Genomic DNA, 19,238 nt, shown 5'->3' on the forward strand with positions numbered 1-19,238 from the left:
CATTTTCCACTGCTTGTTCCCATTAGGGGTCGCAGGTGACTGGAGCCTATCCCAGTGGCCTTGGGCCTTAGGCGAGGTTCACTTGCCAGGGCGTGAATGAACGTGATGTTGGTCTGGCCCTGGAATCAATCTCCTTCTTGTGAGGCGAGAGCGCTAACCGCTCTGACACCGTGCACCCCAACACATTCAAATTAGTTTCAGGTAATCATAGAGTCAATAGAATAAAATAAACAGTTCAAATGTGACCGGATTATACAAATGACTGGTTATTGATGCCTATGACCTAATTAATTCAAAGCAGTAATGCATAGGTGAACAAATGGTTGATTGTAGCTTGAAGAAAATAGTTCAAACGACCTTGGTAATTACAGTTGTTTAGGTGGATAATGTTTGCACTTTCTATTCCTGTTAACACACCCAATAAACACAAGTATTTTGGGGCCGGCGTGAACAGAACCTATAACAGCCTCTTAACATGCGAACAGCTTTGAGGAGCTCATAAAGTCATCCGTGTCAGTGTGCAAGCAAATGGCTGTCAACAAGAAGCACCACAAAGTCTGGCAATCAGCAACTCTTCAAATTGACTCTTTAAAATATATGTCGAATTTAAATGTTTATACAAGCACAATTCTGAAACGTTGGGACACTGTATTAAATGTAAAATAAATGCTTCTAATATGACAAGCAAAAGTCACAAAAATTGAAATGTAGATATTTTATCAATCAGTGCATTTTTTATAAGAATTTAAATAATGGCTCATTTCAGCAGCACATTTCAGGAAGTTAAGTCACTCCTCTCTACATAACGTATGGGGAACCTCGTGGCTACTCTCCTCCCACCTTACACTTTTGATTTATGCCCAAAAACAAAAAAGCCGGCACCACCATGTCTTAAGGCGTGGGGAGCCTGTTGCAGTCATTGGCATTCCTCTAAGCACTTCATAGGTTGTCGAGGAGGAAGGTTGCGCTCACAAACTGAGGAGACTGAGGAGAGGCACCAACTCCAGGGAGCGTAGATCAAGGTAAGTCCATCATCTGCGTCAAGGTGTTAAGGATTTAGGGTTTTGTTATATTATATGAGCAATGCAGTGGAATCAAGTTCAATCAGGAAGGTTTCTAGATGCAATAAACTGTTGATCACATTGATGCAACTGTGCAAATTTGACTTGGGATTTCAGCCATCATTAATTTTCTGATGAGTTACCCAACTTTGCCCAGTGGATTTAGAGACCAAGTGTCAATGGCAGGAGAATCCTATTGATTTACCGAGAAATTAAATCATTCTATATGGGTTTAAACTTGTATTAACTATGCATCTCTTTACAAGGATGTTACAAACTAGCCTTTCCTTGATAGTGTTGCGTCTAAAAAATCTTTCAATGTCCCAAAAAAATGTTATAGACCTAAATAGCATTTTTTTTTAATGAATTATAAGAATACTAGATTGACCATGACACATTTTGTTCATAGATTTTTGTTCTACTTGACAATGTTGTTGTTTTTTTGGTAATACGTTATATATATAAAGCCAAGGTGCTACCCGGCATCTCCCACATCCATGTCAGTTACCCAAGATAGCCACTCCCTTTCTGAACATGGCCTGAGCAGTGTCCCCCTTTTAATCATTTTTATGATGCTCTCCAGCTCAGGCTCTGGGTATACAGTCCCACTCTGCATTTCAGCCCTGCTCAAAAACGCAGCTGCTAAAGTTAACTGTAGCATGCAGTGAAGGCCACATGAAACCCATAAAAAACAACTCTCACAAGAAGGAGGCCACCACAGAGCATCGGAAAGCCAAGTAAAAGGAGTCTTAATAATAAGTGTTTAGACTTATAGTGAGGAGAAACTACAACGTAATAGCAATAGTAATTCAACACTTTAATTTAAAGTCAAAGTCCTATGTGGTACCATGCCATAAAGAATACAACAATATAACTCTCAGTATCAGCGTCTGAATACAAAGTCACCAAGTGTGAAACCGCATTCGCCACAGTGTAAAAATTATTAGGTGTTGAAATATTGGTTTGGGAAAAGACAACTGCAAACGACATTTTTCTATGGTGATTCATCTCTGTGTTGGCGCAAATCCAACTCGTGGAGACATGATGTCAGCTGCGATTTACGGGCACATTAAGACGTCCAATTGGGCTCTTCTCAGTTGAATGTGGCATGTGACCTATCAGGTGACAATCCTGTTTTCTCATCTTCCAACGGAGCTTCCACAGCAGAGACGTCATGTGGCTATAGTGCTGGGTTACACACAAAATACAGAAAGAAAACCACTGAGGGTCTCGATAATGTACTTTTGTGGTTTGTTTGACATCAAAGTAGAAAGTAAATGTTTTTTGCTGTGAAAAAGATCACTGCAGGAGTATTGGGGTAACCGTTAATACAGAAAACCAATTGTGAGTTTGAATCTGAAGCTCCAGCATTTCTGCGCATAAACAGCAGCTTATGAAATAAACACTGTGTTTGTTGTAAATCCTGCTAAGCACTCACCAGACTAGAATCTATTACAATAACACATTTCATCAGCCTATTTTTTAAGTGACATTTATCTTTCTAAGTTTAGCCACCACGTGGGTAATGAAAGATTGCTATGTACAAGTCGTGATCCCTGCTGCGAATGGAAGTGTCAGATCATAAAAAGGTTCATTTGATAAGGACAAGATCTAATTTTAACATCATTTTTATTTTAGTGCAAATAAGGCAACCTTTTGACCCAGTATATAACTGCGACACTTATACTTTGCATTTATATTATATATAGTAAAACATAGATTAATGATACTAGATTACACAATGTATAAGCAAATATAAGTCATTAACGTTTATGTACATTTTGTTGATTCGCTGCTTGGATTCAGTACACATTGTGCTTCTTACTTTTTACTTCTTTTGTTGCAGTTTTTCCAAATGCAAAATGTACTTTATTACAATACAAATATTATTTTTCATGAATTGGTTAATTTCATTGTATTTCACCTGCAAAATGTATATATTTTTTGACATTTTATTTCATTTTATTAAATGGAAAACTCTTTATATACATTCTCTAATTGTTCCATTATAACACTGCCTTCATAGGAAATTAAAATTAGAATGGAATCTTTGTTTATATTCTCTGTGATACCTTGTCTTTAATCTTGTTAACAGTTTGTCGAGTCCATCCGTGAATAAAAGGCTGCAAGATGTTTCGTAAATCTAAAGTAACAGATGGGACGTCTGTGGGCCAAGGTAAGCTGCGAAGCGCGACTCCATTAAAGTAAAAATGGTCCTTAAATGATGTTCATTACAATGATAAATGGTTTCTTAAGTCTGTACTCAAAATTCACAAGAGGGGGATTTAAAGGTCGTTCAGAAGTGTGTTTAACAAGAGTCAGTGTTTACATCTATAGCCAATGGTATCGGCGCTGCATTAAGCCTACATATTTAATGACTGCTGCACATGGGCTGAGATATGCATTTTAGTGACTGGCGTTTATTTCCCTACGGAAACTGTCATCTATTTGTGTCTCGTTAGATCCAATTTAGGTTACATATAGTATGGAAAAAAACAAGAGTAAATAATCTAAGTACGGTGGTTTTCTGAAGAAACATTGAGATTCAAGATTCATCAAGATTTTTACTTATTTCTGTAACAAAAAAACTGATGTTCCACTTTAAATGAAAGAGTCAATGATGGACGTGAGTGTTTTGGGCTTCAGCTCTCTTCACTAAAGAAAATAACTATAATTACTTAAGCCTTGTTAACGCAGATAAGGAATAGGGCCATGGAACTTAATTGCAAGAATCTGAATTGCATCATAATTTAAGACAAAGCAAAGAAAAGAAGACATAATGTAGTCTTTTTGAATTCAACAGTGATAAAGACGTTTACATTTTACCACAATCCCCCCAAATTGCTATAGCGTGAAGTCAATACTGGGATAATATTGCACCATTAGATTTGGATGTCATTACATCCTGATGTGCTAATGTCTGTTGAACTATGGCTTTATAAATCGGTAGCACAATGTTTAGCTACACTTTTTCTGAGCGACACAAGTTCACAAACAGTATTTACACGCACAGTATCCATAACTATGAATACTGTATACTTCTGTGTCCTTGGATTATGTATCTCCGTACACTGTGCTCACATGTGCTATGTGCTGTTTCATATATGCCTTATCAGGTCATGCTGCAGAGATTTGCAGTGCAGAAGGTATGCCGAGGGAACATTGGATATCTTTATTTTATATTCTGATTTATTTTTTTCATAACGCCGCATGAAAAATAGATTTATTTTTGCGTACAAATGTGTGTACGTGGATATGTATCGACATGAATACATATCTGTTTTGCAGGTGTAAAATGTCCCATTGTTTATTGATAAAACTTTCTTTGCAACTGCCACATTCCATCATAAAATGTGGAAAACAATGCGGCCAATAACAAAAAACATTCTAATATTTTTTGATTAGAATGTTCTTGAGCGTGTTTTTTGTGACAATTTGACAAGAGGACAACAACAAATTTGAATGATCCTATCTGTATTTCTTATTACAAAAATAAGGTATATGACTTTGTTGTTCTAACAGTGGGGTTCAAGAAAAAGTCGAGGGTCCCTGGGGTGATGATTACACAGTTTATTGAGACTCTGCCAGAGGGAGTGAGCCATCCAGATTTCACTCGTAAGCCAATTGCTTTGACTATCCAAGAGGGTAAGTGAGCAACAATGTTAGCCGCACTTAAAGTAGACATGATCCAGTGCACTTACGTTGATTGTTCTGTTTTTGTGTCTGTATCCACAGGGAAATTTGCATTTTTCAAAGCGATTGTAACTGGAGACCCAAAACCAACTGTAACATGGACTCGTAATAATGGAGACGTCTCTGACACATTGAGATACCAATCAAAATATGATCCAAACTCTGAGGAGCACACATTTGAGGCAAGTAATGCCACATTTACTCTGTGAATGTGTCATTCAGCTTTGTGAAAGGTCAATAGTTCTGCTTTTCAACAAACTAATTCCAGCACCTGAGTAACATCACTGAAACAACTCAAATCAACTTTAAAAGGTTCTAACCCTCGCTGAGGAAAAGGCCATCACAAAAAAAAAGGATGACACAAACCATGATTCAGAACTGACCGACACCATAACTGACACACGGAAAATGGGGAAATCACATAATGGAATAATTATGGACTCAATTTGAAAATTTACATATTTGATAGATTTACATATTTAAATTGGATACCCCACAAATTATTAATTACAATTTGACTTTGTTCGTTTCTTCCCGGTCTTGCCCTGTTTGTTTATGGGTGTTTTTTTTTTCTTTCTAAATGAACAAAAAAAAAAAATCTAAAGATTAAAAAAATGAGATAAAAGCCTAACCATCATTCATCATCATGTGCCAAGGGAGGTTTGAAGCACTTTATGATGCTGGACAGACATGTTTTCGGTACCAAAAAACACCTAGTTCCAGCGCAGGGTTAATCTCTAGTTATGTGAAAGCAGCAGAGGAGCGAGGCGGCCTGACTGATCTCACATACGCTGGTATCGTTAGGATGAGCCACTGCCTGTATGTGCTCTTTTCCTCTCCACGACCTTTTCTCCCTCCCCACACCTCTGTCACCTCTGTCTGTACTGTCGCCTCAGAACTCCATCGCCTCCCTTTCCAAGTCTAACTTCCACTAGCTGACTGCTCATTTGGCAATATAAACGTGTAATAAAATGCTGCGTGTGCAATAAAAGCAGAGCTAAGAAACTCTGGTGATAGAGCTCCCTCTGCAGCTCCCTTAACAAAAGCTTTTTCTTTCTTTCTTATTTTCTTTCTTTCTTTATCATAATAAGAATCATACAAATTATATTTAACATTGCTGAATATAAAAAAAAGAGCCAAGGCGTGTTTTCCACCCAGAGAAAGCTGAGGGTGACAACTGACACATTAGACGCCTCAAACATCACAAGGACTTACAAAGACGTTGATAAGGTGACATCACTGAACATTTTACTTTGTTCAGCTTTAAATTGCCTCTTTTCTGCTTTAATCTCACGCACATTTCAATGGAAATGTGAAATATGAGTAGCAATGAATCCACACCACGCAGAGAGCAGTGACACGGATTCACGGAGGAGGTGAGCCAAGAAGTAGTTCTTCATAAAGTGCAAGTTCTCTGCTTTCTCGGAAAGGGCCCACGAACTGTCTCTGCAGCAGAGGAAAGAAGAGGAGCAGAGCGCTCTGAAAGACTTGGATATTTGCTGAGCCAGTGCAATGCACAAACCAATGACACGAAAGCCTAATTTAATGACACTGGCACAAAAGAAAGTAGATTAAGCACTAAATACATATACACTCAAAAATGAAATGTTGACCCTATTTAAATATTATCCCACATTGTAATTATTTCACTATTTTATGCCGCAAAGTAAATTATTCAAATCTTAAAATAATCTTGTATAAATGTATATACATCCAGTTGTGTTTAAATAGTGTGTATGCGTGTGTATTCGACCCAAATTATTCCTATTGTATTAAGTGTTGTTTGGCGTTGTATGATGCCTTTGTGACTGTCCGAAGTGTCCAGAGCATTAATCTGGAGCTAAATCAGCCCTTATGATAAACCAAACGAGGATCTTACACTGGAAGTCTAATAATTGTTGTTTGGAACAGATGCCTAATGTTCAGCCGGATCAAGCAGATACTTACAAATGTATCGCCACAAATGAGTACGGACAGGCCTTCGTGGCAGTTGTTCTGAATGTAATTGAAGGTAAGTACAGCCGGGCAGTGTGATACCATCTTTCTTCAAGTTCATAGTTTCAATCCTCTAATCTTTCATGATAAGTACATCATTATAATAATAATGTTTCCCTCTTTATCTTCTTAGTCGGCTTTAAAAAGTCAAAAGCTTCTGAACCAGTTCCTGAGGCAACTGATGGGAATTTCAAGAATGTCCTTAAAAGAAAAAGGTATCATTTCAAGAGTGTGGCGTGTATTCATTTTAGCAAATCATATTCTAATTCTATATATTATATTAAAAGTATATTCTAATTTGTTAGCAAAATCCGTCCAAAATCTGAGCAGCCTGAAAGAAAGGATGGCGAAATTGACCCTAAGTTTTGGGAGCTTCTGCTGAGCGCTGACAAGAAAGACTATGAGAGAATCTGCACCGAGTATGGAATCACTGACTTCCGCTGGATGCTCAAGAAACTGAATGAAATGAAGAAAGAAAGAGAGGAGGAACAGGCCACGGTTTGGCATTTTTGATTGTGGCAGAAATGTTGGGCCAACAAGCACTGTTTCAGATGATATAAGTGTGTATATTTGTATTCAACAGTTTGTAAAAAACCTATCCAACTTGAAGCCAATTAAGGTGAATGGAGACGGCTCTGCATCGTTTGAGCTGGACATGGATCTACTTGAACCGAGCAGCAGTGTGTTTATTTACAAGGTAAGTACAGCGACTTGTGCAAAGACACTTCTGACATCTTCAAACTCGACAAACTATCACTCCAAAGATGACTCCAATGACTTTAGCCTCCAAGTGTTACATAACTGCATCATAAGACTGACTGCAAGATTCCTGCATCAGAGGCCGCGCGGGATACGTGTCTTCAGTTGTCCACGGCTTATTTACACCCACACAGCCGTGCTCAACAGGCTCTTTGGACCATCCACATGTGAAGTATACATTACCCTAGGGTCTGTACAAAACTAGGAAACAAACATATAAACAACAAGACTAAATACTGTTTGCTTTTGTATTTCTACTTTGGAATAGAGAAATTATAGGCTCGGTGTAGAAAATGAATAGTTTTAGTAGAACCAGATGCTGAACAATATCAAGCATTGCCAAAAATAAACTAATCATTTGAAAATGTTTTATGTTATTTGCTAATCATGAACAAAAATGATCTGATAATTAACATAAAATAGCCCTAACACTAACACTAGCCTTAACCCTAATCCTGACTCTAGTAAATTATTATAAAGTGATTAGTTTGTTCGTCATAGATTTATAAATATGTATAAATGCTTTGTATCCATGCTTTATTCTAAAGTGATACCTTAGCAAAAAGACTGAAATAAGAATAAACTATAATATAATATAACATTATTATTATTATCATTATAATTATTATTATATTATTATTATTATTATTACAGATCTAAACTAGCAGCAGAATAAGACTGTTCGGTTATTTAGTTGTTTGTGGAGGGAAGTTGCACCCTTTGCTAATCACGCCCATTCAAACTGAAATTTTGATTGGATTAATTGCGACGAATGAGTAACAGAAGATCATGAAGTGCCTGAATTATTACTTCTTTTCCAATACAGAGTTAAGTCCAAGGAGGTATACTTTATGAGCGATAAGACATTCTTTTTTGTTTGAGACATGTCCCATCCTTTAAGTGTCAAAGTGCAGCCTACTGTCTGAGCAGCAGCAGTACTCACCAACATGTGCCAAAAGGATGGTGAGATGGTCCCATACACAAAGGAGCTGGGTGACAAGATGAAGCACAGCCTGAATCAAGTGGGAAGAAAATTTGTGTTTAGCATGAAGGACCTGCTGCCTGACGACGCTGGACTGTATCAGCTGGACGTGGAAGGTGTCACTATGTTCTCAACTGAGTTCAAAGGTTGCTCTTCGGCCATCACCATAATGATAAAGATATAATTTCTCTATATGATTTTCTTGTGTTGTACCGTACGTCTCTAGTGCCTATGGTGGATTTCTTGGTGAAGATTCAAGAAGTGAAAGCAATTGAGAGAGAAGACGCTGTTTTTGAATGTGTGCTGTCAAACCCATTTTCAAAAATTAACTGGTTTGGCAAAAATCTCCCAGTGGAACCAGGAGAGAAATTTGATGTCGAAGTCTCTGAGGACAAGCTCATTCACAGGCTGGTGGTCAAAGACTGCATGGTCGTGGATAAAGGAATATACTCCGCCTGCGCTGGGATTAAGAGCTGCAACGCCTGGCTTCTGGTAGAACGTAAGACTTCAACTTTTACTTTGTGTTGAGGGAATATACTCATTTAACTGCCTAAAACAGCTCGCTTGGTAAGACAAAATAAGATTTAAAAAACTTGATTCGTCCCACAATGAGGAAATGTCCTTATTTTTGTAAAGCAAAGTAGAAGAATAAAATATGCAATCAAAAGATAAATAATTATAATATATATATGTCAAATGAGTAATATCAAGTTACAAAATTGAGAAAAAATAATGAACTAAAACACTGCGCATGGTTAAACACTGATGACTTATCTTAAAGTGCATTTGACAGTTTTTCATGTTCTTCTAATTATTACTGCAATAAAACCTGTCGCAACTAGTTACTATCATACATAGTTTTTAAGTTGAAAGTAACAGGAAGCCGAGTTCTAAAACAAATCAAAATACAGTCGACACTTGTTTCTGACAGTTTGAACATTCAGTTAACAAAATAAAGGTATTATCAGGTATTTGTAAAATCATATTTATTGTGTAATATATGGATTTTGGCCCTTGTTTACGGTATGGTTGCTAGGTTCCAGTTGCAGAATTATAACCAACCAGGAAGTGACAATGACAATTGTCAAAAAATAGTCCAAATCTGACATCAAAACAGTTACATAAAATACAAATCTTATTCACTGGTGTAAAATGTAGGCTAATCTTTCATAAGCACGTTAAGAACATCAGAGCACGAACACAATAACAGAGTCACACATTCTTAAGATGAACACAATTTGACCCGTGACAAAATGCTCAAAACAAGATGCTCAATTTGTAACAGTGTCATTTCTCAGCCATGATAAGGACTTAATCTCAAACACGTCTCAGTTCATGCTTCCCCAGTGCCTTCCTATAATCATGATAATAATGACCTCTCTTTTCTCTTTAGCTGATAAGAATGCAGGGAAAGGGAAGAAATCAGAGAGAAAGACGACAAGAGCAGGAGGCTCTGGCGTGGACCTGCAGCAAGTGGCTCAGGAGCAACAAGTTAAACTGGTGCAACAGAGGGAAGAAAGAAAAGAAGAGATCAAAGCAGCCCAAGAAGTTGCAGCGGCCGCACCGCCCCCTGAAATAAAAAGTAAGACTTAAACTATCACATTAAAACGGATTTAAGCCACGATAATACGAGAAAATTGTGATAGAAGAAGCCCAGTACGTTTATATCACTGTGATATCACTATTTTGAGATCAAACACACATCTACTCTCAATAAAAAACAAATGAATAATATAATTTGTTTTTGCAGAATGAGAAGTAGTTCAGATACGCCCACTCGATTTTTAGTCCACATTTTCCTTTTCATAGTCTGTTTATATCGTCTTGATGTTTGACAGAAGCTGAGCCAGCTCCGGAGCCGGCTGTTCAGGTCCCGACCATCGGTGAGACGATAAATACATTGCAGTAATTAGATGATCACAGCAAGTATCAAAGCAATGGCGCCAACTGTCCTTATGTCTTAATGTCTGGTTAATGGTATATTTGTTGTAATGTTATACGTATTATACAGAAAAGTGAGAAATATGTCTGTGCCGATGACCTGCAACTGTCCTGCTCATGTGGTCTTTGTGCTCTATGTAATATCTTGTTTCAGGTAAAGCAGTGGCTGGTAATGCCTTAAAAGGTGACATTTTTAATTGCGTAAATAAGAAGTTGATAATAATAAGTGCCAGTGTTTCTATATAATGACAGGCAGCTACTTGGAACATTAACTTTGTCATGGTTTGTGTTGTTGCTGTCTGCACACTCAGCTGGAGAGGCCAGCAGCTCAGCAAATCCCCTCCAAGGAGCAGTGGGTGGTATGAAGGACATGAATTATTTAACATTTAAAAAAAACATGTATGAAGACTTTAACATACATGTGCATTTTTTTAATAATGTGCATAATGAAAAAGACAAATACACATTTAACTTCTAATTAAATGTGATGGCAAGTAAACTAATGCAATGGGATTCAAACAAGGAAATGTATAAAAAGACACTTTCCTTGCAACATGTCGCATGTTCTAAGTGTTGGTGATGCTTCTAATGTCACTGCATGCTGCTTTGTATGTAGTTATGTAGTTTCTGTAGTTATATAATCAGTTAATGTGTACATTACAGCAGTTTACTGGAGACACACATCATATAATCAAGCACAAAAATGGATATTGTTGAAAAAGTGAATGTTTGTTCATTGTTTCATTCACACAGACAAAAACAAAACATAAATACTTGACATTCGTGTTTTCAACAATATTCCATTTTTGGAGAAGTGCATTCACTGCACTGGTGTTTCATTCACCATCAATTGTTATTAATAATAAAACAAAACATATATGATCAAAATGATGTATAATAGACAGTAACTTTGTTTTATGTCGCTTAGAGCCTGACATCACCAGTGGACTCTCTGATACTTATGCTCTTCGAGGAACCCCACTTGAATTAACAGTGACGATGAACATTGAATGTGACGGTTCCTGGTTCAAAGATGGAGAGCCGGTAAAGCACATCATTATATTTACAGCGCAAGTGTTTTTAAAGTATGTGATAATGCAACATATGTAATAACTGTGGTTTATTACCTAATGCTTTAGTGTATAGAGGATTGTTTCATTTTCTTTGAAGTGACATTTTTTTTGTAATAATTTGTTCATAATAAGCGTGTTCCTCTTTCTTTACAACTGTTTGTATAGTTGTCCTCTGGTGGTGGAGTCACCGTATTCAAAGAGGGACTGGCCCATAAAACACGTATCGCTAGCTGTCAAGATGATGACTCAGGACTTTACCGTTTTGAGTCAGGCAAACAAAGTACCCAAGGAAAGGTCACTGTGGGAGGTCAGTTTTACACCAGTATACAAACAGAAGAGCAACTGTTTCATTATAAATGGACTAAGCCTGTTGTTTTACTATTTTAAAGGCGTACCTGAATTTGACCCTGATGATCTTCATAAATTCTCCAAGCCTGTGGTGGTCCGAGTGGGTCAGAACGCAGCCTTCAAGATGCCCTTCCCTCAGCAGGATGGGCTGGTGATCAGCTGGTTCAAGGATGGCACGGAACTCAAAGATGGCGGCGGAGTGAAGATCGTGAGGGAGCCCAACCACAGTCGGCTGCTGTTCAAAGACTGCCTGAGAACAGACGCCGGCGAAATCAAAATCCAGCTTACAAACCCTTTCGGGACAATAGAAGCCACATCTCAGCTCATTGTCTTAGGTACGACATTGTGCAAGCTATATTCTTATGTTGAGAGATGTTACTGAGATGTTACTAGAGATGCTACTGTCTTGTCTTCAATGTTCCTCAGTGTGGCATTCAATTTCACTAGTTCAAGACAAGCAGGGGACACCAGTTCAGAGCTGCGGAGAGGCGACCCAGCTCACAGTTAGAATACATGTATTTTCAGGCAATAAAAACCTGTATTTGAACAATGAAAGCTAGATTGCACAATTATTGCCAGCGTTCCAGTCAAAGCAATAACATCTCTATGGAGAAGAGCGATTGGCAGACATTCCTCACAAGAAAAAGCCACATTGTGCAACTACTTATAAAGCAGGCCCAAGCTGATCATTGACGATTAGTCTTGATCTCAATTAAAATTTGCTTAATTGCACATCACAGTGTGGACAATAATTAGTTGTTTTGTAAAAGCAGTGGAGAAAAGCTTTACTCTGCTTCTTTGCCGCTGTCCGTAACCTGCCTAATCTGTTGTTCTATCAGATCGTCCCGGCCCACCCGAGGGTCCAGTGGAGACTGTGGAAACCACTTCCACTGTGATTGAAATTAAATGGAACCCTCCCAAAGACAACGGTGGCTTGGAGGTCACACACTACCTCATTGAGCGCCAACCCACCAGGCAGACCTCGTGGACCAAACTGGGCGACGTCTCCGCTGACAAAACCACCTTCAGGGACAGAAACGTGACCCATGGAAAGTTATACAACTATCGCATCTACGCCGAGAATCCCGAGGGCGTGAGTGACGCGCTGGAGACGATCGACAGCATTATGGCAGGAGTGTTGAGTGAGTGACTCTAAGTGTTTGCTTTCTTAAATTGTATTTGAATTAGAAACTGTAGAAAATACAGCTTTCATCAAATCAACTTTTTTTTAACATTCAGACCCGGTTTTGTCAGTGAGTCTACTGTACATTTTTCATTATCAAGGAGAAGGTTATAAATAGCAGAGGAACCTATAGAACCTTTAAAACGCTATATCATACGAATTATCACAGTATATTTTTAACAATTATCAGATCAAAATGCAAATTAATTTAAGTCTTATTATTATAACAGAAAATGTGAGCTTCACAAAAAGTACCAGTTGTAGTAAAGCATGTAATATATATGTAGATAAAAGTATTGTGGAGTCAACATTTCTGTAAGTATTTGTCCAGTAAAACAAACGAGGGGAATGCCTTTATCACAAGTGTCTTTCATAATCTCTAAACAATCGTAATTGTCTTTATGCCAGGCTCTAACGTGACTCACATTTGTTTGTTTTTTCATATTTTGTTATATTCTGAGGTTACACTCCGTGCCACTTCACTTTTGCACTTTTGTTTGCACATTTTGAAAGGGTCTTTAATGGTCAATTCCACATGTTTAGTCAAGTGTGTAAAAAGAGTTGTGAATAAACCTGTTTTCTTCTTCAGTCCTCTCTGGTCCTCCTGGAGCCCCCACAATCGTGAGTGCTTCTAAAACCTGCATCCACCTGACCTGGACTCCCCCCGAGGACACACGAGGAGTGCCCATTGTGGGGTACCTGCTGGAGAAGAGGATGAAAGACACCAATCAGTGGGTCGCCATCAACGCAGTCAATGAGCCAATTGAAGGTTTGTCCGATATGTGAATTTTACTGGATTAAAGCAGAACAGCTGATAATTATACTCAAGACACTTACATTTATATTGTACCTGGTTCTGGAGGTGGGCAACATAGCAAAATGTATATAACATTGTGAAAGTTGTTTTGAAGATATGCAAAAATGTGAATATTGAGTATATAGTTTATTTAAAAAAAGGATATAAATAGATCATTCAAAATAATGATTCAATTCAATTCAATGATCTAAATGTTCAAATAGGGGAACAAGGGGATATTTCTGCATGTTTATGATTAATTATAGACATTTCACATTTGTCCGATATGAAACCTCAACTAATAAGCTTTAACATTCTGTTGGATCAACATCTGACTAACATTATCAGAATACTTTTATATGTTTGTGCCCACCCCTTCCTGGTTGCTATAGAATATAATACCATATCAAAGGTATTAATAATAATAATAATACCATTGTTGGGTTTTGACAAATATTTTTTAAAAGCTGAAAGTAAATTGACCAAAAATGAGTTTTAGGCAGAATCCATACAAATGTCCTATTATTTTATTTATCATTTATTCCCATTTTTCATTTGCGGATTTTGGGAACAAACTGACTCTGATGCTTCCCAGAGTGGTTGATTTGACTGGAAATAAGTGGATTAAAGTCCATCCTCCAATGCGGGGAACGTTCTACGCGTAAGGGGAATAACTTTAAATTCATCGTAAACATAGATTTTAAATTGCCTATTTGTTTGTTGTTGATCACATAATCATTTACTGAAATATGAATCATCATAGATAGCTGAAGTACTCGGTGTCAGTACAACAAAGGCTATTATTATTATCATGTAGGTTGTTTGAGGAATCAGCGCTTTCAAAAGGCAAGAAAACAGTCTGACATGTGTGTGTTCTTTCTCCCACACTTTACAGCCCCCATTAGTGATGATTGGAGGGGGGGAAATATATGTTATAATAAGAATAATATGTATAATAATCCTGAAAATTGCAGCAACTGTTTTGTGTAATATGAAATGCCCCTAATAGGGACCCCTTTAGGGACATTTTTTTACTGTATATTGTTGTATGTGTATTGCTTACTGTAAGTTTTGTGTTTTATTATTTAATTATGTGTTTTTGTGAAGCACTTTGATTTCTGTCTGTGAAAGGTGCTTTAGAAATAGGCAAGGCAAGTTTATTTGTAGAGCACATTTCATACACATGGCAAAGTGCTTCAAACAACAGAAAAATGCATCAAAATCACAAAGAAATTACAGACCACATACATAGCATTCCAGACACTGTTTCCCATATGTATTTGACATTGCCAGCATGACAGGCGTCTCCGCTTTGTATCATTAAAAACAATTTACTTACTTACTGTTTCACCTTCAAAAAGACTATGTGTGGCATATTTTCAGTGATTTGAATCACTCTGAACTGCCTGCAGTTTATTTTTAAAAAATTATATATTTCCTCTTCTTTTTTCAGACATAAAAATTGCAGTGAAAGACATCACAGAAGGAAGTGAGTATCAGTTTAGAGTTTCGGCAATTAACGTATCAGGTGCCGGAGATCCAAGCCCCCCCTCGGAAATGGTCTGTGCCAAGAATCCAAACAGTAAGTTATTGTGCTTCATATGTAAAATAATCACTGTTAGCTTGGTCTACATGTTATTTTGTCTTTATTCCTACAGTGAGGCCATGTTTCAAAGATCCAGTAGATTTCATAGTAGTCAGAGCAGGCAATTCAGTACGGATCAAAATCATGTATGAGGTATGAAAACTCAATCACTTTAATTGAACTGCACTTTGCTCTCTTGCTTGAAGTTTTGTTTCTGGTGTTGTTTGGTCCAGGCTGAACCTCCTCCTCAGATCACGTGGCTTAAGGATGATGAGCCAATATCTCCATGGATTAATGTTATCAATGCAGAAGGAATGTCTCAGCTCGTTGTTCCGTCGTCAAAACGGTCAGACTCAGGCGTCTACACAATTATAGCCAAAAACTCAGTGGGAGAGGCTTCTTTTGATATTGAAGTTAGAGTCACAGGTAAGTTCAGTACAGTCAAATATACATTCAATCTATGTGTTAAAAGACAACTAAACAACTAAATGGATAATTAAAAGGGCAAGTTTTAAAACTGATCAGACACCATGTTTGAGTAAATACCATGTGTACATATATAACGTCTGATTTAACTTTATTTATGTACAAATTGCCAGAACAGTACTTGTATCAAGGCAACATTGCTTGATTTCTTTATTTTGGTAAACTTTAAGAGTCACAATTCAGTTATTTGAATATAATAAAATGTTAAATAAACGTACTGCTATTAATACATTTTATATTTCCAAAACAACAATTCATTTAATATTTCAATGTGCCACAGATGAGCCAAAGAGCCCCGGTCCAGTGGCGATTGAGCAGACAGTGCATGGGAAACTGCTGATCTCGTGGGCTCCCTCACCTGACCAGGAGCTGGATGACCGCCTGTACTACGTGGTGTCCCATTGTGACTCGGACAACCGAATGTGGAGGAACGTGGCAGACCGTCTCTTTACCAACAGCTACACAGCAATTAACATCGCCCCCGGCGTCGAGAACCGCTTCAGGATCTTCGCCAAGAATGACATGGGCCTTTCAGATCCCTCGTATTCTCCTCCCTGGGGAGTCAACAACAACAGAAGTGGGTTAGAGTCTGATACAAGAGAAGTAACAGTAGAAGAGCTGATATTGAAGTACAGTACAAGTGGGCGTTGTAGTCATTTTGTCTTTAGCTTGGCTCAAGATTTGGATTTCATCACAATTTATGTAACACTAATCGGCTTAATTCCCTTCACGGACTTCATATGGAGCTGTAATGTCCCAAAATGGCTACGCAACGCTGCAGACTCCTATGTATGTCTCGATTTATGAAAATAAAATGGCAGAATGAAGTAACTAAAGAGCAGTGGGTGTGTATCGGTGAAACTGTGATTGTTGGAGCAATGGCTTGTGAATAAAGATTACTCAAACATGCATAAACCATTCTAAATGCAACTTTGAGTGGTTTAATGAGAATGAAAAATAATATGGTTAAAAGCTCCAAAACTTTTAGCATAACAGGGGTCCATTAAGTCACTCCTGTGTTTCACACTGATTTAATAAGCATAACATAAGCATAATAATGGCAGTGCAGGAAATCTGACACTGTATTTTAATTCTTGCATATAATCTGTCTTTATTTAGTTCCGATTGCAACAAATGGACTGAATTCAACAGAAGTGAGCTTTGAGAGGCCGCCCTCCATCTTGGTCCCGCTCAAAGTCCACACCCCACCCAAAGGTTACCAGCTCTTCATGACGTGTGCAGTACGAGGATGCCCCACCCCCAACATCTCCTGGTACCTGGATGACATCTGCATCAACTTGGACAACCACTACTACATGATCAACAACTTTGGCGTCTGCTCCATGTACATTCTCCAAGTCCAGCCCAAAGACAGCGGGGTGTACAAAGTGGTGGCAGTCAACTCGTTTGGACAGGCCGAGTGCTCCACTCCTCTTATAGTTAAAGGTGAGATTTCTGTTTATGTAGAATATGAAACTGAACGCATCATAGGAGTTAAAGAAGAAATATAATGCTTTAATGAATCAATACATCACACATGCATTTGCTTATTTTACATTTTGCTCATTTAAAACTGAACTAAGTCTAAAACAAGGCTTACATCAAAACTCAAATTGTTTTAAATTATTTTTATTTGTAATGTTGAATTGAATAAGACTATTACTCTTTCTAGGCACAAAGTTTGCTCGCATGGATCTTTAATTTATCCTTTATAATGTCCAGTTTGCACACAATTCCTTCAATGCCCCACTTTCTATTTGCATGATAACTTATTATATATTATATACTATATATCACATATTTAGCAGACAAGTAGAGCAGAATCCACCTCTCTATTATATTTTCATAAACTTTTGGAGTGTATTTGGAGGATATCGTCCCACTGTGCAAGAGCCCATACATTTACTCCCCAACAACATAAACGTCCTTTGTAGGAGCATAAAAAAATCAGAAAGTCACCAAAAAGTGACCTGGAAGGCTCATTCTCTTTTTTATTGTTGACAAAATTTAGGCCATCATGGTCATTTGTTTCGGTCATTTGTTTTTTAAAAATGCTAAAATGCTAAGGCCTAATATAGACCTCAACACAAAATGAGTCAGTCCATACTCAACTAACTCTCTCAACTAAAGTGTTTTTGGTGGACTCTAAATTGAAGCTGAGTAGATATTTTAGAACACTTTAGACAGTAAAATCCACATCTAATATTGTTTTACATGTAATTTTAAAGAACTATTTATGGTTGATTTCAAATGTCTTTCTTTCTCCAACAGAATAAGATGTCGCAAGGATTTTTTTCAAGCAATGAAGATGGAAAAAGAAGAACCAAGTGCTTAGAGACTGAACAATTGCCTGAAGAATGTTGAAAAATTAAATGTTCTCACCGGAAGTAGTTTGAGTGGAAGTGTATTGTAGTGACACCATTTTAACTGTTTGACATGATGCTGCTTTTTTGAAGGCGACACATTACATGGGAAATAAATAACTTGTCATATTTTATTTAAAATTAAATCAAATTAAAGCTTTGTGTACGTTGGTTGTATGTTTGTAATTACAGGGGCTGAAATTTGGACAAATTTATTACGTTATATTAAACAGGTCAAATGCATGGTGATACTTCGAGGAAATGGAGGAGGTTTGGAACTTACTTTTGATATGGGAATTATGGTAAATGCCACTTGTGGAGGGGGAAATTGCCCATGAATGCCCAATCATGTCGTAATCATCACAAAAGCACTCAAAAACATGCATTCTGTATAATGCGGATTATATAGCGGCTTCCACTAAATGAATCACAAACCATCTGTAATAGTCTCAGTATTCTTGGTCAAAAGTAAAGTTTGACAGTGTATAAATAATAGCTTCAACTAAAACAACAAAATAGTGTTCATGTTTTTCCATAATTGACCAGCCCTGGTGTATTTGTCCTGCAGACAGCCTTGTAAGGAAACGCCTCAGAAATGATTGACACATCTTCCTCGTGCTAAAAACAGCAGATTCCAAATACTATAATCTCCATCACAAATCAAGAGCAGCGATTCACAGCTCCTCATCTTCATCCGACACTTTATTATCTTTGGCTGAACAGGACAAGTATCATCTTGAGTGACATTTCCAGGCCTCAGCTGTCTCCACATCAGTGCCAGGGGCTTCATTCATTGCCCCGAGTTACTGCATTGACAGAGAGATGTACTCTGAGGAGAGGTGGAAGGACAGTAAATCTATAGTTATTAGTGTATAGTTTCCGTCATACTTTTATCCCTGCTAAAGTAATCTTCTTTGCAGGGTAACTCATACTACTGAGTAAAAGTGATGGGTACTTTTCCCACAGTCTACAA

The 19,238-nt window shown here is 37.6% G+C and overlaps 1 protein-coding gene across 2 annotated transcripts; it reads left to right on the forward strand.

Annotated features, from left to right (window-relative positions):
* The first annotated feature begins 908 nt into the window (after positions 1–908).
* On the forward strand, positions 909–18,425 carry LOC140346045 (immunoglobulin-like and fibronectin type III domain-containing protein 1). Of its 2 annotated transcripts, XM_072432301.1 has the most exons (25): positions 909–1,022; positions 3,157–3,237; positions 4,584–4,706; positions 4,797–4,936; positions 6,666–6,765; positions 6,883–6,964; positions 7,055–7,247; positions 7,333–7,446; positions 8,468–8,636; positions 8,717–8,989; positions 9,884–10,072; positions 10,329–10,373; positions 10,586–10,615; positions 10,743–10,790; positions 11,360–11,475; positions 11,670–11,811; positions 11,894–12,187; positions 12,692–12,994; positions 13,625–13,804; positions 15,285–15,413; positions 15,490–15,569; positions 15,650–15,842; positions 16,183–16,479; positions 17,022–17,348; positions 18,174–18,425. In XM_072432301.1, exons 2-25 carry the CDS (start codon positions 3,192–3,194, stop codon positions 18,176–18,178), a joined length of 3,618 nt encoding a protein of 1,205 aa, XP_072288402.1. In that variant the 5' UTR covers positions 909–1,022; positions 3,157–3,191; the 3' UTR covers positions 18,179–18,425. The 2 variants fall into 2 exon arrangements, with proteins under 2 accessions (XP_072288402.1, XP_072288403.1); XM_072432302.1 differs by lacking the exon at positions 10,586–10,615.
* The last annotated feature ends 813 nt before the right edge of the window (positions 18,426–19,238 follow it).

Source organism: Eucyclogobius newberryi, unplaced genomic scaffold (assembly GCF_026437365.1).
Source record: "Eucyclogobius newberryi isolate DKJ021-1_F unplaced genomic scaffold, fEucNew1.0.hap1 SCAF_564, whole genome shotgun sequence".
NCBI lineage: Eukaryota > Metazoa > Chordata > Actinopteri > Gobiiformes > Gobiidae > Eucyclogobius > Eucyclogobius newberryi.

Bases quoted from the DNA above. Each gene is read 5' to 3' on its own strand.
- LOC140346045 (XM_072432301.1), top strand. From the start codon at position 3,192: ATGTTTCGTAAATCTAAAGTAACAGATGGGACGTCTGTGGGCCAAG. The intron at 10,073-10,328 runs GTAAGACTTAAA...GATGTTTGACAG, and splicing joins ACCGCCCCCTGAAATAAAAA to AAGCTGAGCCAGCTCCGGAG. The intron at 15,414-15,489 runs GTAAGTTATTGT...TTATTCCTACAG, and splicing joins CTGTGCCAAGAATCCAAACA to TGAGGCCATGTTTCAAAGAT.